We start from the raw sequence: 21,616 nt of genomic DNA, 5'->3' as shown, positions 1-21,616 counted from the left end.
TTGACATATTAACATAAACATTGTTGATGAGACTTTTGCCCTCTTGCCTGATGCCAAGAATGAAACTACCTGGCTAACTTAATGACTCGCCATGACTGGAGGTAGAGAGCTGAGCCGTTGGGGTGAAAGGACTCCTAAGTAACAGATGCAGGAACTCATAACTTAGCCCCTGTGCGCTCATTTGTACATGTGCAAACAGGGAATGGTTCACCATTGGTCCTCATGGCAGCAAAACTGGAACAGAACTCCATTCTCCTTTTCCAGCTTCACCAGGAAGCGTTGATCCTTCTGTCTGCTCCTAGATCTCAGCCAACATGTTGTGCTGGAGGAGGGACGTTTAGAAGACACGATCACAGTACTCTGGGGGCCCAGAAGGCTGGGCCTGCAGGTACCAACTCAAGCAACCAGGGATTCAACAGGTAAGACCTTTATTGAAAACCCTCCAACCGACAACGGGTCATTTAAATACGCACATATTATCTCATCGCAGGGGTACCGGGTACCAGTCCTCCATCTCACTGACGCTTCTGAGGCACCCTACAACGCTGCAACACCAACCCTGGGAGAAGGGCAACGAGAAGCCCTCGCACCCCGCGCCTCACCCCTCCTGCTCCCGGGAACCCGTCCGCTTTGCACCGCCGGCTTCCTCGCAAAGGGGTGGGGGGCACCGGCCGCGTCGTGGGGTGTCGCGGCCCCTCGCCCTCACGGGGTGGCGTGGCGGTGGCTCCGTGTGCCGGGGTCCGGCATGGCACCGCTCTGCCCGTCGAGCGGGGACTGCTGGCCGTAGGTGCAGCGGGCTGCCCGGGTCCGGGTAGGTGCGGCGGTGCCCGCAGCCGGGAGGGCCCCGGGGGCTCTACGGCCCGAGGATCCGCCACAGGAGCGCTGAGAGGGCCTTGCGGGGCGGAGGGAGGCTGTGGACGGGCTGGTATGGTGCGCTCTGAGGAGGCCGTGATGGGGCGGGAGGGTCTGAGGGGACTGTTGGGGAGCCGAGGGAGGATGAAGGGTCCATGAGCGGGGTGAGGGGGAGGCCGTGGGACCATCATGGCCGGGAGCGCTGTGGAGTGCTGAGGGGACCGGGCTGGGCTGAGGTGTCGCGCTGGGTTAGGGCTCTAATGTTGCTGAGGTGCAGGGAGACCTGCGGGGAGGGTTGCTGAGGGACACGCGGTCTGGGGAGCACTGGTGGGGGGTGCCCAGGGATGGGGTAGGGTTGGGGTTCCTGAGGAAGAAGAGGTGCACGGGGCAGCTGAGCTTTGCAAGTAGGTCTGCTGGGGAGAATGGGAGCAGAGGAGTGCTCTCAGCGAGAGGATTACTGGGGAGCAGTAGGAGGAAAGGGGTGTTTGAGGATAACGTGGGCTGTGCTGGGGAAGATGCTGGGAGTGGTGATCAGGAGATAGTGCTGTAGGGGCAGCTGTAATACTGGGGAGCACACTGAGGTGATGGTGGGGAAAATGGTGCCTGAGGCTTTGTCAGTGTATAGCATTACAGTGAGGTTCCCTGATCTGGAAGGCATGTCTGGAAAGAACTGGGAAGTGAGGCTTGCAAGGAGGGGCTGGCATGCTTGGAATGGGCTGGTGGGTTCAAATAGAAGTGCAAATTAAGGGCAAAAAGATGCAGGTAGCTCACTTGGTGAATGAGCTGGGCTCTGAGGACATCAGGTTAGAGCTGTTGTGTTCTTGCTTGTCGCAGTTGACCAGTGGATGAGAAAGCATCACTTTCCCTGTGCTACGACATCCCAACCCTCCCTGATTCTGGAAAAGCGGATGTCTGACCATCCTATAGGCATGGCTCACTTGAGAGAATTTGCCAGCCAGGTAAGTGGCAATTAAAAATTAGTGTTAAACTCTTGTATCAAGAGCAAACGTTCTTACGCTTGTTCTTGAAATGAGTTAAAAACAAATAACCAGGAAATCATTTTTTGACACTCTTTATCTCTTTTTGCATGTCTCAGCTTACTTCTGTTAGGCAGTTGATTTGTGTCTTATTCCGTGGCAGTGCTGGACTGGTAGTGTTAGGTTGCCAGCCATATAGAAAGGGAATTCTTTCCCCAGTATTATGCCTTTGTCTGAGGTTAACTTTGCTCTTAGGAGGACAGGAGCCATTGGTTCTCTGAGTATTTTTTGGAGGGGAAGCCTAGAAATGGGGACAGAAGAGCTGTGTGTGCAGGCTGTGCCAGACACACCTTATTGAAGTGTTCATAACAGCAGCCTGAGAAAACAGTGCTTATAACCTTCATGCATAAGAGTGATATTTAATGCTGAATGTTTAATTCTTCTGAGGGAGATACCAGCCTCGTGGATGTGGTTAAATACTGTTTGTTGTGATGACATTTGCACAAAAGGAATGTGGAAGGATGATGTCATGACTAAAAGCTAAACCACATTAATAATATTGGCTTGGATTTTCTTTCTTCTGATTTGGCTGTGGGGTGTGTTTGATTATTGGCAGATGTCAATACTGAATGTGGGTCCTGTTAAACCATGGTTTGTGTGAATTTTGGGGATTTTCCTGTTCTGCTTCTAGGTGTAGCATTATGATACTAAAAACTTTAGCATTTGAGATGATTCTTTCTCCAAGCCTTTTCTGATTTAAAATTGATTTGCAATGCGTCTTATTTTGCATGCTGGCTTTCACATAAATTATTTCCCCAAAGTGTGTATGGAATTAAATGCAAATATAGTACCTGAGTGAGTCATTGTACAGGGAAAGAAATGAAAAGGAAAGGCTACTGTCTGGTTAGGGCTGAGAACTGAGTTTTGTAGTTACAGAGGAGGTTGCTCTAAAGCTTTTTGTATACAACATTCACTAATGAAGCTTATCACAGTTCCAGTGTTCTCATCTCTGATCAATTAAGGAAATGTAAGACATTCTCATATTCTGTCATCCCATGACTCTCTGTCTGGTCCTGGAACAGGAAAGCAATCTTGTGTTGTCCCTTTCTCAGGTCTCTTTAGGACTCCTTGATGGGACCTTGCAAGCTGTGTAACTGAGGCTTGGTGGAAGGGCAGCGGCAATTGGCCTGATGTTCTATTCAGAGTTTAGGGAGTGGTAGGAAGTGCTGTGAAAATCCAGAGACTAACACTTAGATTGGAATGTCAGAGGCTTGACTTGTCTTTGATTCCCAGTTCTGCTGCTGATCTGCAGGGTTACCTGAGGCAAATCCCCAGGTTGCTCTATGTCTGTGCCTCCGTTTCCATGCCTCAGCTAGTTGGCTCTCTCTTTTCTTGACTCCCCTTTGCTGTGTAAATACAGCACAGTGGGCCTCCGGTCTTTCTGCTAGATGATGTGTTTGTGTTATTATGTGTAAAGTTCTGATCTGAGCTCTGCTTCTAGTTTTGTTGTTCCTTATATGTGACCTTGAAGAAGCAGTTCAAGTTCTCTAGCTAAGTAATGTTTCCCTCCCTTGAAGCAAAAGAATGCAATCTGTGAAGCAAGTTGGGGCTCAGACAAATTCATGTGTTTCAAAGCGTTGAACTCAAACTTCTTGTCTATACTTCTGAAGTTCAAAACTGTCTCAGGTTTGGCAGTTGAAAAGAGCTGTGCACAGATTTCATAGACACAGGGAAGCTTTCAAATGTTTCCAGATACAAAGCTGATATCCCCAGAGAGAACGCAGTACCTGCTGTGGATATTTCTGTTGGTGGCCCAGAGGTCAGCATGTAGCATGCAGTGTGGGTAAATGAGAGTAGTTATTTCCCCTTCTTCTCTAGTCTCCTCTCAAAAGCTATGGATATCATGGCTCTGCAGCTGGAGGTGGCAGAGCTGCCAAACCCGTACTTTCCCCATGAAGCAGCTGGTGTTACTGCCAGGCTTGCCTCAGAACACGCTGCAACTCTTAATTCCTGATGTTTGCAGTGAGTCACTCTGTTTTAAAACATGGCATCACCAGTCATGATGGCAAACACCCCCACACCTGTCATGACAAAGCATCCTTCTTTTCTGTGCTGTGAGATTAGGCCCTGGTGGGCAGAAGTGGAGGACATTACCACTAGATTGTCCTCATCCCTTTCATACTTATTCCCTCCTCTTCCTTCATGTGCAATTGAGATGATGCTTTGTGTACTCTCCCTCTCAAGGCCTGTTCATGCCCAGCTGAGCTGTCTCTAGTGTTTGACTGTTCTCAATGGGGAGAAAGAGCATGAGGCTTTTTGCTTCAGAACTGCTGTGTAGTTGACAGTCAACCAAAAAGGTGTGAGGTTGTGACCGTCTTCATGCATTGCAGTAGAAGAAGGATCAGCAGATGGTCAGCTAGCTTTTCAGACTCTGGCCTGCAGCTCCATTTCACAGCCTTGGTGGCTTCTGTGAATGTGGAAGAACATGGAAGGACCCCAAGCTGGTGAGCAGTTGCACAGTTGACAGGTGCTAATAAGGTGCTTTGGGTTAGCCGTGCTCACTTATGCAGGTGTAATGTTCATTTGATCTAGATTCAGATACTTGCTGCTAATAAAGTTTTGTCAGGTGTGTTTGTAGCTGTGCAGTCAAGGAACATGGATCTGCAGCCAGGATGATTCTCTTAACAAGACTGGTACTGAGATCTGTTCATATTTAGAAAAGGGACAGATTGTGCTGGTTACACTCCTCATTGCAGTACCTCAAATTTATTGGAGTAGGGGAGAGTCAGGCTACACAGAATGCTGCCTTCTCCTCTGCTCCTACTGCTTGAGTCCCCTGAGTGTGGCAGTGTTCTGCTCTTCTGATGGAGCAGTGCTCTTGCAATGCTCTCCATTCCTGGCATAACTGCACTTGTCCTGCTGTCTGGTGAGTGCTGAGGCTTGTGTGCCCATTGATCTGAATGTTTGCTCATCGTCAGCAAATTACCATGTGGCAGCTCAAATAGGAACCTTTTGAATGGACAATTGAGCAGATGTCCTGCAGAGGAGCATAATTTTATCGTATTTTGTCATGGGAATACAGGGTTGCTTCCACAAAAATGCCAGCTGGCAATGCCTTTGCTGGGCAGACACTGACCTGCTTGAACCATGGATGAGCTGTTCTCCTCCCTGTTTACAGAAAGTGAAAAAGATTCCTTAGCAGACTCTGGTCCTGCAGCAGGCATCTAGGAGCATGTAACCATGACTGGAATCACCCTTCCACTTTGCCCATACTTGCCCACTAGGTTCTGGCTGTTGCTAGGTATGACTTGTGTGATTTTTGGCAACTCTATCAAGGATTGCACATCCTCAGGCCTTCCACCTCTTGCCCTGCCACCTAGGATCTGAAGCATTTCCGAATCAGTTTTGAGGTGACAGGTACTGGGGTGGTAAATCCACTACTTACAAAGGTTCCTGTTCCAGTTTAATGTGGTAGTTCTCTCTCCTTTCGCCCCCAGAGTTGTATCATCTTCCTGGATCCCCTGGGCAAAGTTTCCATGTGCTTCTTAGGAAGGTTTGATTCCTTCACTGGGTTCCATAGGAAATGGGATCAACTGACATCAAAGTATGGAAGCTTGATTACGAAGCTGTCTGTCATTACAGATCTCAGTACATAAAATAGTGGCTGTCCCAAAACCTGCCTGCAGTAGCCAGTGTTATTCTGTTTGATGTTACGTTCTTGACAAATCAGTCCTGCTTCTTTGATGTGCCATGTCAGCATGAGGAGGAACACAGTAACTTACACCTTGCCATTTCTTTTCTCATGGCAAAAATACGTGGGAGAGGAGAAAGGTTTTCTCACAGGGTTGCTTCCCTGCAGGATTCATGTGGATAGTTTTCTTTACCAGCTGCACCAGGTGCTATGGTGAGTGGCATTTTTATGGTGCAGTAGTGACTGTGCAGGGTAACATCTGGGCCACCTTGTTGCCCCTTCCTGTAAGTTGGTCAGGAGGTGAAAATTGCTTCTGGCCTCTCATGAGCCTAGACTAGCCAGACTGTTCTCCCTGTGCTGGAGTCATCATTCTTATGTTGTCTCCTGGCATTTCTCAAGCTCAAATCCTCTTCCTTGCCACCGCCTCCCTCTTTCCAGTCCCTCTCATGTATCTCCAGTTCCTTTCATCTCTGCATATCCCCTCCAGTCTGTTCCAGTGCATTTGTTTAATGTACAGCCTGTTTCAGTGTTGCCATGGATGCGCAAGGATATTTGGTTATCCTTCTGTATCTTGGGCTGGAATGCATGGGGAAATCCTGTTGAGTGAGCTGACTATAAAGCTGATTCTGGGCCTGGCTTATTCCATATATCAATGCACAGGGTGCAGAATGCAAACAATGGCTGACTGGCTTAATCATTAAGCAGCATGTTGGGCTGCTGAGTGATGGCTCTGCTGCTGGAGCCTGGTGTTAGATGGAGGAATGCAGCTGCCCTGTTCTCAGCTAAAACCTCTGCCAGCTCAAGGCCGTCACAAGGGAGCGGTGCTCTGGGTGACATGTTGGAGGTGAGACTTGGACATTCTGGGTGTGGAAAGCTCACTGTAACAGCTTGGCTGTCTCCTGGGCCAGTCCATGTTTTCCAGCTTGTTTTTTTTAATAGACTTGTTTTTAAAGAAGACAGACTAATCACAAAGAGCCTTTTAGTGGTGAAGAGCCTGAAGCAGAGCAGGACCTCCTGGTCTGCAGCTGGAGAGAATGAAATAGCTTCAGAAAATGATTCTGATTTCTTCCCTTTCTTGTCGATACTCATCTTAATAAACAGTTAACTTTGAAGCTGCTGTTACAGAGTCAGTATGCCTCTGATGATTGTGTCAGTAGCTTCCCCTCTGATGTGCTTATCTAATGAGGGAAATGCTGTTTGCTTTTGCATCTGGGTGTGCCAGGCAGAGGAGAGGCTGTTCCAGAAAAGCAGGTCTGCAGACTGGATGTCCATTCAGCCCTCGTGTCTCCTCTGGGACAAGCAGGTGCCTGGCCTCCTTGCTGCTAGCCTTCCAAAAGACATGAGACTCCCTCTGCAAACATCTGAAGAGAGCTGTGCAGGATGCTGCCTGGAAATCAGGCTGCGGAAGAGAAGGCAGCTAATGTGAACCAGTCTTATATTACTGTAGTATTTCACCTTCCAGACAAGTAGGAAAGGGTTCAAATCTTTCAAATCATTCCATTCTTCAAGTGGCAGGAAGGCAGACTAGGGAAACATTTCTGTGAACTTCCTATGGCCTCTTGCTTGTGCCCATTTTCTCATCTGGCTCTTCAAAAGAAGGCTGGTTCTGGTACACCTTTGCCTGTCTTTTTATTCCAGTGTGAACAAGTGCTTGCTCATGGAGCTGCTTGGGTACCAATTTAGTGCCTGCAGTTGAGCAGTCTTCTCCCAAAGGAGCTGACCTTTTCCATAAAGGTGCTTGCTGACATTCTCCTTCTGGGCTTCTCTCCCCTTTTCCTACTATGGGTTGTAGGGGCAGAGAGCCCATCCAAGAGGTTTCTCGAGTTCTAATCTTGGATGTATTTCTCAGCATGTGAAGACCTTTTAGGATATGTGAGTTTTGGATGAATTAAACACAGTAGATGCACAGATAGGGAGATGACCTGTATGTGTGTGCATGGCACTCTGCAGGCTGCTGTAGGACTTAACGGGCTTCTGCTGTCTCTGCTTTCTGGTGTAGCACTCCAGGGTTGATCCTGAGGAACTGTTCACCAAGCTGGAGCGGATCGGCAAAGGATCATTCGGTGAAGTGTATAAAGGGATTGACAATCGCACCAAGGAGGTGGTTGCTATCAAGATCATTGATCTGGAAGAGGCTGAGGATGAAATTGAGGACATTCAGCAGGAGATTACAGTGCTCAGCCAGTGTGATAGTCCCTACATCACCCGGTACTATGGCTCCTACTTGAAGGTAGGGCAAAGCTGTGGCAATTCTCTTGCCAGCAGTTTGGGAATGGGGTGGGCTTCTCTGTGGGTGCTGCAGCTCACAGTAGCATGCAGCACTGCAGAGTTGTCCAAACTGTGAGTGTCAGTGTGGCAGCAGGAACTGCAGTGGCTCTGCTCACTGTGTGTATTTGGTCTTAATAGGAGACTGGGCTTTAAGACACTTGCAGAGCACATGGAAATGAGGTCCCAAAAGCAGGCACTGCACTGATTAGAAGATTATTTGTTGAAAAAGCTGACGTCTCTCTGGTTTGACCATTCTTGAAAGGAAATTTGTGGAATACTTTTCCAATATACCACAGTTTTAAGGTAGTAACACTGAGGGCTTTATGCCTGTGGAAGGAAATGGAGTTTGAAGCTGTACTTTGTGATCCTAGGGTAGGGCCATGAGGATAAGTGGGTTGGAGCACCCCCTATACAACGAAAAGCTGAGAAAATTGGGGCTGTTCAGGCTGGAGAAATCTGCATGGAGACCTCATAGCAGCCTTCCAGTATCTGAAGGAGGCCTACAAAGATACCAGAGAGGGATTCTTCATCAGGACTTAGTGATAGGATAAGGGGTGATAGGTTTAAACTTAAACAGGGGAGATTTAGGTTAGATATGAGGAAGACATTCTTTACTGTGAGGGTGGTGAGACACCAGCACAGGTTGCCCAAGGAAATTGTGAATGCCCCATTCCTGGAAGTGTTCAAGGCCAAACTGGACAGAACCTTGAGCAGTCTGGTCTAGTAGAAGGTGTCCCTGCCTGTGGCAGGGGGCTTGAATTAGATGATCTTAAGGTCCTTTCCAGCCCAAACGATTCTGTGATTCTATGATCTTGTGATCATCATTTCATCAAAAATCATGAAAAGAACAGGAACTGATTCTTTGGAGGCGGGCTGGTACCACTTGCGTTGAGAACAGGTTTAGGAATTCCAACAGAAGCTGTTAGTAGTGAGGACCAAAGAGGTGTCTGCATGCTGGCTGCTGGAGGGGCAGTAACACTGAGTCTGCTGTAGCAAACAGTTCCTGAGCTCTATGGATCCTGATCCATGCACATTTTTCAAAAGCTGTAATGCATGTTCTCAGCCTTCAGCTAAAAACAACAAGCAAGCTGAGGCTTCATGGGTCTGCGGCTTATCTTCTACCAGGACCCTGTGAACCTCAGGCTGGAAATCTCTGAGGAGTAAGAGAGCGTCTTGATGCTTGAACCCTTCAAGCTGGCAGGTCCATCACTATAATGCTGGGTCATCAGAAAAGAGAGAGCTGGGAGCTCCCTTCTTAAGCCTCCGAGAGCTGAGGTGTTGTGGATTGTGTACAGGACTACTGATGTGTCTTGCTGCCTCTGGGGTCTTTCACTTTTCTGTCTGGTTTTATTATTGTTTTTGATCTTGATTTGTGCTCTTGCTTGCAGGGCACTAAGCTCTGGATAATTATGGAGTACCTAGGAGGAGGTTCAGCCCTGGATTTGGTAAGTACTTGGTAAGCTTTGGACCATGAAAAACATTGGCTGGAGACTTGGTTTGTGAAATGCCCATAGGCCAGACACTCACTTGCCACGTACCATCTCTTTGACAGCCATGTGCCTGCAGAGTATGTAGCGCAGGACAGACACACTGGTTATGCATATTCTTGAACAGCAGAAAAGTTTGCATGGAGCTCAGCTGTCAAAGCACTGTTCTCCAGTGTGCTCTGCTGCTTTACAATAGGAAGATCCAGTGAACTGAAGCGTAACAGCAGTCAGTTGGTTTTGAGTAGTGCAAATCCATGCTTTACCTAATAAGAACCCATGGTATTGTTCAGTGCTTGCATGGCATCAGGCTCAGCAGGGACCTGGTCTATAATCAGGGTTCTCAAGTGTTTGATGATACAAATGATGTCTAACAAGTTACCCCAGATTTTAAGGGAATACAGATGCAGAATAAACACAGGAGTGAAGTTCTGCTGTGCTGTATTGTCACAGGATCTTGGCTTTCTCCTTAGGACAATAAAGCCTGTTTTTCCAGAGCAGTAACTAAGATCATGTAATGAAAACTGCTGAGCCTGCACTGACGAAAAGTGTATTTGGGGAGGGGCTGTCATCAGCAGAAGTCATCATAGTGTGAGAAACTCAATTATTGCACTGAGAAGACAAGACTTGTTTAGAGGAGAACTGATGGAAAGAACTCTGACTTCACAGCCAGAGTGCAGAAGTTGTCCTCTGGGCTGTTGCAGTGGCTAAAATTCAGTTCTTCCATGCTGGCAGAGAGACTTGAACAGGAGAAAGTGTTAAGATGTTCTGTTCACCAAAGTATTTCCAGGCCAAAGCTGGAGATGAGCATCCTGGTGTTTGTCTAGGAAGCCTTTAATAGACTAATAGAAAACCCCCCAAAGAGTTTCCATTTAATGTTGCCAGGTGCAGAGTCCAGCATTCTGCTTGCAGAATGAGCACCAGGCCTGCAGTAGGTGCTTCTTGCTGAGTGTGACCTGCTCAGCCAAAGTTTCCAGGAAACAAACTGAGGCTGGAAAACCCAAGGCATCCATCATCCTCTTTTAAGTAATCTTTCTGCCCTTTATCAGCTGAAGCCAGGACCCCTGGAGGAGACTTACATAGCTACTATCCTGAGAGAAATCCTAAAGGGTTTGGATTATCTACATTCTGAGAGGAAGATCCACAGGGACATCAAAGGTAAGCAATGGAGAGCTCAGCTCTCCTTCTTGAAAGGGATGTTACTAACATCAGATTTAGCAGTATTGTGCAGCAGTAATCTGAGAGGTTTCAAAGACAGTTTCTCAGTGCTGTTTTCACTATTGGGTGGCTTGTTTCTGAATCTGATGCTTTTCCTTTTATTGCGATTCATGGTTTTCACGTCTTTGGGGTTTAGAGTAACAGTAAGGATCTGTAGCTCTTCTCTGGTATTTGCAGTTTGGGTAGGCAGGGGGCTAAAGGAAAGGAAATGAAAGGCATGCTCAAATACTAGCTGACTGTTATGTCTGGACAGTTGCTTTACTGCTGGACCGCAGGCATGTGTATGCTGATTACAACTTACTGTGAAGGTGAGCTGTCCTCATGCAGGGTTCACAGCACTAGAAAATCAGGGCAGCTTGTGTCAGCTTATCCTGTTCCTGATTTTCATAGTCACTGGCTGTATGCAGTGCAGAGAGACCTGGTATCTGCCTCCCAAAGAGCGGTCTCATGCCAAGCACAGAGCATCAAATGACAGCAGGGGGGTGGGAGGACAGTGCTGTGAAGATGTGGCCAGTGTTGGATGCTGACTGCTCTGACCCTCTGCAGGTGGGGATGTGAACAAGCAGAGCAGAGAAACCTCATGCAGGGGAATATGTTGAAAAGATTCTATTGTGTGTGTGAGGCTGCACATTTCTAGCAGGTTTCAAGCTGTGCAGGACTGCTGGCTGCCAGCAGAGTGGGGAAGTGCTGAAAGCTTGTAGGTAAGGTCTGCCTCAGAACCAGAAGTTCTACAAAAAAACCCTCATCTCCAAACCTGCACAATGTCACTGTCTTAAGCTGAGTGAGGAGCAGTACAAGACCAGGACTTGAGAGCTCTTTAGAAGGATCTGCTGTTTAACCTGTACTGATGCTACTCTGAAAAAGAAATAAGACCATTTGAAGTATCTTTCTCCCCTCTGGTCTTTGTGTGGCCAGGGATCACATCTAGCAGATGGTGTGGCCCTTCACCTCTACTTCTTGCTGCTACTCTAGAAATATTTCCCTTCTGATCCAGCCAAGCATATGAACTTGTTCCATGTTACCCAGCAAAGGTAAATTCTGAGGTGAGGGTTTTCACTGGGGCAAAAGAGGATATCACAGGAGGTCCATTCTCAGTATTCAGTTCTGTGTGGGCTGGACATGATTCAGACTTAATACTTATTTGTGTGAACAGCTGCCAATGTGCTACTTTCGGAACAAGGAGATGTGAAACTGGCTGACTTTGGAGTGGCTGGACAGCTGACGGACACACAAATCAAGAGAAACACCTTTGTTGGGACTCCATTCTGGATGGCACCAGAGGTCATCAAACAGTCTGCTTATGACTTCAAGGTGAGCTGGGAGCAGGAGGATTGCTACTTGGTGCTACTTTATATAAGATGATGCTAGGTTTAATACAGAGGTTAGAAGTGTTGCTTATTGCAAGAATGATACTTTCCTGTTACGGTTCAGGATCTGTTGGAGTAGTTTGTCTGCTGGACCTGAAACACCTCACCTGATTTAATGTGATCAGCCCTTCAGCTGTGCTAGAATTGCATGCTCCCATGTTGCAGAGTTGCTCCCTGTTGTTCTGTGCTGTCACTATTCTTGCGCTTCTTTCAGGCAGACATCTGGTCCCTTGGAATTACAGCCATTGAACTAGCAAAAGGAGAGCCTCCAAATTCCGACTTGCATCCTATGAGGGTTCTCTTCCTGATCCCCAAAAATAACCCTCCAACACTTGAGGGTCACCACAGCAAGCCCTTCAAGGAGTTTGTGGAAGCCTGCCTCAACAAGGATCCTAGATTTGTGAGTATTGCTATCTACCTGTGAATTTGGGTCAAGTATTGCAGAGGTCAAAGACTTACTTAGCAGAAGACCTTTTGGTGCGAGGTTTCCTGGAGAGAGAGAAGTACTGAGCTTACAGAATGGACAGGCAAGCCTGGCAAGAATTGAAATCAGTGCACTTGCTTGGTTAGTGTGCAGAGATGGTTACATGTAGCATGCTTTTCTTATTTGCTTCAGAGGCCAACAGCTAAAGAATTGCTAAAGCACAAGTTCATCACACGCTACACCAAGAAAACCTCATTCCTAATGGAGCTGATAGATCGATTCAAGCGCTGGAAATCAGAGGGCCATGGAGAAGATTCCAGTTCTGGCGATTCTGATACGTATGTACATGCTCTGCATGGAGGGGTGCCCTGCTATATACCCTTCATGCCCTGGGGTAGCCTGCAGCAAACAGCTTGGGTTCTTTTCCCCACCTGGGTTGGAGCTCTTACTGTAGCTCGGGGGAAACATGAGAGCATCTGTTCATGGCAGCAGGTGACTGCTGCCTGAAGAAACAGGCTGTTACCCAGTATTCTATTCTGGTATTAATCTGCGGAGCCTCTTTGTTTAGTGTATAGGATCAGAAGTACTAACAAGAAACATCTAATGTGTGCATAACTAACAACCAAGGCTCATTGCCTGTATTTTATGGACATTCAGTTAAATAAAAGAGCTACAGGCTTTAGTAACTGTGCAACAACTGTGATTGTGTGTTTGTGTATTCATGGGTAGAGTGCTCTGCTACTGATGTGGAGGATGAGCTATGGGTGAGGAAAGGGCACTTCGTTGCCAAGCTGGTGTGGCAGAGCTGCTCTTCGCCTGTAGTGGCAGCACTCGAGTGAGCAGTGACTCTGGGAGGTTAGTTTGCAACATCTAACCCTAACCCCTCAAATTGTGAGCCGTGTTGTTTTAAATTCTCCTAAACTTAACTTGCACTTTAAACTGTGTTCAGGCTGGCTAGAACAGAAAGGTGGTTGTGGTGATTTAGAAACATGATGTAGTAGTTAGCTCACATCTCTGGTGCTCTGTATGGGCTGTAGGGACAGAAGCGGTTTCTTAGGATTTTTTTCTGGAACAGGGAAATGCCTGGAGCCCTGTGGTGTTACGACAGTCAGGTCGGGGGGGAGCTTGTGACTATGGGAAGGCATGGGTAAAACACCTGGTGTGTGGAGTGAAGCTTATTCTTGATTTTCCCCTTTTCATTTGCAGTGATGCAGACACAGAGGATGGAGACCAGGGTCCAATCTGGACATTCCCACCAACTATTCGCCCTAACTCCTTGAGCAAGCTGCACAAAGGAATGGCTCTTCATGGTTCCCAGAAGGTCTGTTTGCTGTCTGTTCTTTCAGAAGTGGACTGAATTAACACAAGCTTCAGAGGGTCTCGGGGAAGCTACCAGTCACTCGTGTTCTGTCTAAAATCAACTGTAGTGTGGCATCAAGGGCTAGTACCCAAGACTTGTCTCTTCCACGTCATCAGGGTACTGCAGTTTATGGCTTTTCTGAGATCTGGTGGGGGGACTGCCATGAGATGCTGTGAATTTACTAAAGACTTTTTAGTTTGTGTGCTTTAGGAGCCTTTCTCTGTGCTTATAATTTCTTCTCGTCTTGCTTTCTAGCCTACTGAGCCCATCAAGAGGCAACCGCGGTCACAGTGTCTCTCCACACTTGTTCACCCAGTTTTTGGGGAGGTGAGTAGAACCTTCATGGTGTCTGTGATGGCTGGAGAAGAAGAGATACCTGACATGGATCAGTAAATGGAAAGATTTAGGGAAGGGAGGTGCAGTGAGGTACCTAGTAGGATTAAGGGACTATGAAGTATTTGTGCCTCTGTTCAGAGGTTTATACTGAGGTATGTTGGGAAAGTGAGTATGTCCCTGGAGTGTCCTCTCGAATACACTTGTGTTCCTAGAGGTGTAGCACTACTGTATTGTCTTCTGGTGAGGATAAGATAGAGGAGTACCTGTTTTGTATCTGTCTTAGGTTTGCTAATGCCTTGACAACTCTGGACACTCATGTCCCCAGCCTCTGTGGCTGAAGTTCAGCTCCTGTTAGGGCAGGCAGGTACTGGAACTTGCCTGTCACTGTACATGTTCCCTGCCCTCGTGCTATGTGCAGTTCTGCACAGCAGAGTCACTGAGGGGAATGTGGGTGGGTAAGAGCAGGAGTCGTCTTTGCCAGTTACTAGGCCATCTTCTTGATTTGTATATGCCTGCTATTACTGGCATACCAAGGCCAAGGAGTTACCTACCATATGGCCTGTGGCAGGTAGACTAAGAAAATGTGTTTGGAAAATCCACGTGTTTCCTTGCCTCGTGTTCTGGGTGGGGATGTGGAATTAAAAGCTACCATTAATGATGATGATGGGATAGTGCCTGTATCAGCAGAGAGCTAAATTGTCTTTCCAGCTGGGTGATGTTTTAAGGGAGAAGAGGATAATCATAAGGAGGCTACTGCCTATGGGCTTCAGTTGCTGTTTCCAGCAGGAGTGTGGGAGAGTGTGGGAAAGGAGGTTCCGCTTCAGAAGAAATCACTTACAGAAACACTTCATGTCAGGGCTCTCTTCTCGGGGTGCTGGGTCACAGAGACCCTTTCTTTGGTCCTGATGATTTGCTCTTTTCTGGATCCTGATGCTGTTCCAGGGGTGGTCCAGCAGAGTGCTGTGCTTTTCCAGGGATAGTCTCTGGACTTAAATCTCACTCCTTGGGTCTAGTGCTATGTGGAAGGAGGGTTTGCTGCAGGGCAGAAAGCAGAGGTCATTCTGAAAAGTGGGCTGCTGGGACAGCACAGCTTTGGAAATTGAGAGTTTAGCTAAGTGACCTCTTCTGTACTCCACTGAGCCTGGCTTCCAGAGGGTGGAGCATGAGGCACATGGTCTGGGTCGTGTAGGCCTGGGCCTATGAGATAGAAATGGATATAAATCCCATTGGTTTCTGATGCAGGCAGTTTATTCGTGCAGCGTAACCACTGATATCTGATTCTCAGTCCTTTGGTTTAGGAGCCTCCTGTGGAAGGGAGTGCTCAGAGCTGTGAGTTCCCAAAACCAATGAGTGCATCTTCACGCTTCTCCTTACCAAGCTTGCTGCACCAGTTCCAGGCAGGAAGTGCCCGCTTGGACCTTTCATTTCTGCTGGTTTGACTCCCTTGCCCCAGATTTGCTGATCCTCATTTCCTTTCATTAGACCTGGCACCTTTTCACCTCTTTCTATAAAAGGCCTGAAGCTGGGTTTTGTGAATTGAAATCTTACTGAGATGCTGTTCATCTTTTCTGTGCCTTCCCTGCATGTGTATTATTGGATGTTAATATTGAAAATGACCCACGGTGCTCACACAGATGTGGGCAACTGCAAATCCAGAAGCCCATTTGCTCTTCCTGGGCAGGAGGAAAAGTAAGGTATTTGGGCCTAAAGGGCCAAGCAGTGAATAAAAGCCAGTGGAGAGGCTTTGTGCAGGCCCCCTGCTAACCTCCAAGGAGCTCTTCTGCAGTGGGAAGTGACAAAATCAGACTGCTCACATCACAGGTTGCTGTCAGTGGCTTGGTTGATAACAGACTGGCACCTTACCTGTAGGACCTGTGTCTCATTTTGCTCTGGGGCAAGCAGTCTTTGATCAGGTAGACGTCAAATCAAATCCTTGGCTTCGACATCACAACTATTTTTGGCCTAAGAAATCTGTATCCTTGATGTGTAATTGAGTTGCCCTCCATGCCCCGCCAGTGCTGCAGGAGCAGAGGTAAGAGTGAGTTGCTCCCCCAGCTGAGGCTTTGTGTTGGTGAGCAGCTGCCCCACTGAAGAGGCAGCAGCTCTTTTTGACTAGGAACCGTTTGCTTCCAGTGGGGGATGCGGAGCACAGGGACAGTGCAGTTGGGATTAGCATTCACATTGTCCTGCTTTCTGCACCATGGAGAAAAGGTGAGCTCCAACAACAGGAAAGGCTGATCCTAGAATTGCAGGCAAAGAACTGCGAGGCTTAGGCTACGCTGATTAATGGGCTTTACATAACAGGAGCTTAATCGAACTTGACAGTGGTAGCTGGCAGATAGTGCTTGTTCCACAAAAGGTTTTCATCTGTTCAGCTCAATGTGTAATGACGTACACTAGGGAAGGGGTTGCCACATGAGCTGCTTGTGTGAGAAGCTGGGGAAATGCTGCAGAGGATGTGACTGGGTTTTCCAGTGACAGACTCCTTCATGCTCAGCATCAGTGACCTGTCAGGAGCTCCTCCGTGACAGAGGTTTACCTATTTCAAATTAACAACTGGAACCATGTGCAAGCAGACCTGTGGCTGGTGATGCCTACTTGGCATGCACTGACCATGATAATGCGGCTTTTCGCCTAGATCAGGTGCTGCATGTGGAGGTCTTGCTGCAGGGGCTTCCTTCCGCTGTCCCTCTGGAAAGGTCTGTCCTGGGGAGGAGTGGCTCAAAATCCATAGTGTGCCTCTTCCTCCCAGTCACTAGAAGCAACTCAAACTTTGTTGTTGATATTCAAAGTGGTGGCAAGTGACTCCTGGTGTTAGGGTATTTTCTGCCCTGCCTGTCTGCAAGCCTTTAACCTGGGTGCTAAGCTGTCATTAGCAGCAGAGGTGACTGTACTGGTTCAGATACAGCAGAGTTCTTTGTTCTGTTACTACTTACAGCTTTTCAGGGCTGTTGGTCCATTTCTAGTATCGTTTAGTTTGTTTAAAAGTACATTAAGGCCTGTTTGTTAAGGACTTTAATTGTTATTAGTACCTGGAGGAAAGTCTGAACTCCAGACGTTGGATTTCATCTTCCTGACCTACAAAAAGAGTCCTTCTTGATTGTATCCAGAAGAATCTTTCTGCCCTTCTGCACCCTTGTGGAGTCACACTACAAGGGAAAAGGACTTAATGTTTGCCCTGCAGTGCTTGATCAGTGCTTTTCTGAGATAAGGAACTAACACACCGTTTCTGGGTTGCAGCTTAAAGATAAGCACAAGCAGACTGGAGGCAATGTGGGAGCTATGGAGGAGCTGGAGAACGCCTTTAGCTTGGCTGAGGAGTCCTGCCCAGGCATCTCTGACAAACTGATAGCACACATGGTGGAACGGGTACAAAGGTGAGTGTCCTCTGGGGTGTGAGCTGGGCTGGAGCGGGCAGTGAACCGATCCGTTGTCAAAATCTGGAACTGAACAGTCAAGACAACCAAAAAGTGAATATTGATGACAAGGGTCTATTAGGTCAGCGAAGTCACTTCTAAGTGCTTTACATTTAATGAAGCAGTTCTTCCTGCCTCAGAAGTCCTTTTGCACACTGAACAGGCTTCTGTAGTGTAGATGAATGTTGAAGAGCACAGCAAGGTGCTGCTGTTCACCTTCCTCTTGCAAACAGGCTGAGAGAGCTGGGCTTTTTCACCCTGGAGAAGAGAAGGCTCCAGGGAGTCCTCATAATAGCCTTCCACTGCCTAAAGGAGCCTGTAAGAAATCTGGGGAAGGACTTTTTACAAGGGCCTGTTGTGACAGGGCAAGGGGAATGGCTTTGAGCTGACAGAGGGGAGACTTAGATTAGCCATTAGGAAGAAATTCTTCCCTGTGAGGGTGGTGAGGCCCTGGCACAGGTTGCCCAGAGAAGCTGTGGCTGCCCCATCCCTGGCAGTGTTGAAGGCCAGGTTGGATGGGGCTTGGAGCAACCTGGTCTAGTGGAAGGTGTCCCTGCCCATGGCAGGGGGTTGGAACTGGATGAGCTTTAAGGTCCCTTCCAAACCCCTTCCACTCTGATTCTATGACATACATATGTGTGTGTGTGTGTATGTGTGTGTGTGTACACATATGATGTCATGCTGGTCCCATTACTCAGGCAGCAAGGACTATTCAAAATGTAATAAGATCACTTCTGGAATAGCGAGTATCTGTTTCATTGCAAGGAATGTGCTTCACAGCACTACGTGCAGCCAGTCACTCTGCTTGCCCAGTTTCAGGCAGGAGGAAAGGGTATTTTTCCTGGAGTGAATTACTTCCTAAACCAGTGAAGGAGTATAGTGTAGTAGAATTAATTTTTTGCTGCTCAGCAGGTGCTGCATCAAAATTGCCTCCATTACTGGCACCAAGTTCAGTCACATCCGTGTGCTGCAGGCAGCAATGTCAGATCCTGATCATGCATTTTTCAGGCTTTATTTAACATTGTGACTCACCTCCCTTTCACACCAGGCTGTCCTAAATCTTGCCCTTTTCTCACTAGCTGAGAAACTTAACATTTGCTGCCTCACTGGTTAGAAGGCTGGAAGTATTTTGCTATACATGTGACCAAAGGAGCCATTCTCTGCTCTGGTTGCTAATGTAAATACCAGCCAAGCTTTACAGTCTTTACACCCCTGAGCTTGGGCTTTCTAAGCATTTATTTCTGATGGGTTTAAGCTGGTGTACTTTGCGTTGTAGCTCAAGTATCTTTTGGATGCTGTCAAGAAAAGAAGAGCCTTAGATACCAGGGACTGAAAATACTGGCCATTCTTTAGGGCTTCTGTTACTAAGTTATCCAAGCTCCCAAGCAAATACGCTATAGGTATGTTCATACCCCTCATCTAATAATCACTTAAAGGTGGAAAGAGAACACTTGTCTCTTCTGATTGACCCACAGAGGTCACAGAAAGTGTCCTGGTGATGCCTGCAACTGCGCAGGAGGTACTTGTAGATGTGTTCTGGGTGACTGCAGGGCAGCTGTTACAGTATCATTTGCTTCTACCAGCCTAGAAATGGCATTACTGGATGGTGCAAAGGGCAAGACGCTGGGGTTTTGTTTTGGAGGGCTGCAAGAACTCGGAAGCCTTGGTTAATTTCTTCTTCTAAAACACCAGTGCTCAAAATTTGTTAGCCTAAAACTGGGACTTAAAAGCCAGAAAAAAAAAACAAACCACCACCTTGGCTTCTTGTTAAACAGCTTGGTTTTAGTTTCAAGACTTCTTTATGTAGAAAACTGGCAGTGGTGATGGGAGTGGGTAAAAACACCTCCAGACTTACCCCTTCACCCACAATTGCACGGGTCGGTGCAGTGCGTGGGGGCTTGCAGTGGACAGCAGTGCCCAGTTCCATGCATTATTCCTTCCTGCAGGTTTTCACACAGTCGGAACCACCTGACCTCTGCCCGCTGACACCAACATTCCCTGCTGCTGGTTGAGGGAGAAGGATTTTTTCCACCTTCATAAGAACTACATCTCTAATCCAGATCACCATCTGCTGTTGGATGCAACATTGTGTTACGGACTCCAGGACATTTCAGAGCCTCCATATTACACGTTTTCATGATAACCCAGGGTGGGGTTTGCAATGCAAGTACAATTTAGACCTTTTGCAGAACCCGAGATGGGTGGTCTAATTGTTTTTACAATGTAATCAATGCAGTTTTTAATTGTTTCCCTATGGATGTATCCATTTTGGCTTGGTTTGAGTCACAGCTTGTTACTGGTAAATGCCCAGCTGCTGGAAAAAGAGGGAGATTCTCTTCCATTAAGGTATATTTCAAAGGCGAGTCCAATGGTTTTAGCCTCCTGCGCTTCCTAAAAAAGTGTTTGTGAGCAGTAATGTGTATGTGCAGGTATGTTTGGAAGCTCTTCATGCATGGAAAATTTCCATGTCTCTGGAAGTTTGAGCAGCTCTCCGGTTGTTCTGGAGGTTTGCTTCAATTCCTTCACACACTAGTAGTGAAATGCTGTCAAGTACAGCAGCAGCTGAGCTAATCCACTGCTGCTCTTTCCCAGGAGGATGGGTTTGCTGACTGTACTTTTTTTGGCTCTGGGACACATTTTGTATTAGGCTTTGGTTCACCTCATTCAGGCAACAGCAGAACTTGCCTTGGGTCTGCAGGGACTGGAAGGCAAAGTGGTTACATTTGGTTTGGGAGCTTGTGGAATTCCTTTTCTTGGTGCTTTCTGCAACTTGAAGCAACTCGATACACAGTCCTAAGTCTCTAAGCAGAGCAGACACCCTGTGTGCATGCACAAATGTTGCAGAAGGGTTAAAAAAAGGGGGCAGGAAGGGACACAACTGCCAAAGATTCTGACAGGGCATCAGTTTAAAAGGCAGCTTGCCATTGAGGCGAGAAACCTGTGCTCTACAAAAAGGTATCAGTTGGATGGCTAAGCAGCAATGCTATCCGTGTGGTTGGGGGTTCACAAACGCTTCCATCAACTTTCCCTTCTCAGCTTTCCCTTTCTGGCTCAGTTTGGGATTGGAACTTGCTGAAGCCAGAGCTGTGCTTCAGTTGCCAAGCTGTGGTGGTGTTTGCTAGTGGAGAAATCAAAGCATTAACAGCCGTATTGGCTGCTTAAGGTATTCCAGTGGAGCCATCCCTAACTAGCATTGCATTCTGTATAATACTAGTTTATAACAAACACAGATCTTTAATCCAAGTAAATGCGCAGATCTTAAAGCTATGGTAAAGGTCTAGAAAATAGACTTAGGAACATAACGTTGATAGCTGTTTGCCTAGAGATCTGCTCTCTAATTGTGAAGATATTCCCATTAGGTCAGCAGGACCTTAGCTATCCAGATCTTTGTTTGGGTGTCTGGGTGTGGATGATGTGGCTCTCCCAGAGCCACTGAGAATAAAAGCTGTAGCTGTTCAGCAGTTTTTTAAAGATAGGCCACTTTGTTAGGAATGAGGTGTGAGTTTTGGTACTTTGATTCAGACCTGCAGATTGTAAGGGCTGGGCTAAAAGTAGCTCAAAAAGACCCTACATTCCCCAACCCCAGTGCGTGGTGTTCACGTTAGCTTATGACTATCCTTTACTCTTCATCTCTGATTGATAAGTAGAGGCTCAGCAAACACTATGAACAGGTCCAGCAGAGAAGAGGTGCTGCTCTTTGACCTTGCTGGAGCTCTGCTGCAGTGTGGTGTTTCTCTGGGGTGAGAGCCATCTCAGAGTCTGTGTTTATGAAGAACAGACCAAACCCATTTTTTCCTCAGGAGGAGGCTTTAACATGGAAAACAGGAGTTACTGAGGTGGAAGGCAGAGGCTGCAGCCCAGCAGAAAGGCAGCTGAAGGGCTCCTGCTGCTTTTGAAGTTGCTGTTTCATGGTGGTAGCAAATCATGTCAATAAGGTACCTTGTAGTATTACTCACATGCACTGCAGTGTAATGAGTAAACTTTTTTAAAGGAAACAATCCCCACAGACTTCGTCCAGTATTCAAAGCAACAATGGGTTTAGTTTTTAAAAACGTTGAAAGGGATCTGCCACTTTCAATAAAGTAATAAAACAAATGAGGCTGCTGTAACATTGCATTATTAGGGGAAAAAAGCATGGGTTCAAGCTGCTTTTCTCTGCGTTCTTTTTGGTCTTCCCTTGCATCTTCCTGCCTCATGTAAGTCTAACAGTGCCTTGTGAGACA

The 21,616-nt window shown here is 47.2% G+C and overlaps 1 protein-coding gene across 2 annotated transcripts; it reads left to right on the top strand.

Annotated features, from left to right (window-relative positions):
- Window positions 1–717: 717 nt before the first annotated feature.
- On the top strand, window positions 718–21,488 carry STK25 (serine/threonine kinase 25). 2 transcript variants are annotated; one of them, XM_062611151.1, is made up of 12 exons: window positions 718–805; window positions 1,687–1,811; window positions 7,520–7,750; window positions 9,177–9,233; window positions 10,322–10,430; window positions 11,644–11,801; window positions 12,072–12,257; window positions 12,474–12,619; window positions 13,488–13,602; window positions 13,897–13,968; window positions 17,218–17,354; window positions 19,340–21,488. In XM_062611151.1, exons 2-12 carry the CDS (start codon window positions 1,698–1,700, stop codon window positions 19,377–19,379), a joined length of 1,365 nt encoding a protein of 454 aa, XP_062467135.1. In that variant the 5' UTR covers window positions 718–805; window positions 1,687–1,697; the 3' UTR covers window positions 19,380–21,488. The 2 variants fall into 2 exon arrangements, with proteins under 2 accessions (XP_062467135.1, XP_062467134.1); XM_062611150.1 differs by having other exon boundaries at window positions 718–925.
- Window positions 21,489–21,616: the final 128 nt, after the last annotated feature.

The sequence above is a fragment of the Pezoporus occidentalis genome, unplaced genomic scaffold, assembly GCF_034315485.1.
Source record: "Pezoporus occidentalis ecotype Australia unplaced genomic scaffold, CSIRO_AGI_Poc_V1 ctg151, whole genome shotgun sequence".
Taxonomy (NCBI): domain Eukaryota; kingdom Metazoa; phylum Chordata; class Aves; order Psittaciformes; family Psittacidae; genus Pezoporus; species Pezoporus occidentalis.
Note: the sequence above shows the minus strand (reverse complement) of the source record. Positions and strands in the feature narration are given on the sequence as shown.

Coding starts and splice junctions, on each gene's coding strand:
- STK25 (XM_062611151.1), top strand. CDS start 1,698: ATGAGAAAGCATCACTTTCCCTGTGCTACGACATCCCAACCCTCCCTG. Junction 12,620..13,487: donor AGTTCTGGCGATTCTGATAC/GTATGTACATGC, acceptor TTTCATTTGCAG/TGATGCAGACACAGAGGATG. Junction 13,969..17,217: donor TTCACCCAGTTTTTGGGGAG/GTGAGTAGAACC, acceptor TCTGGGTTGCAG/CTTAAAGATAAGCACAAGCA.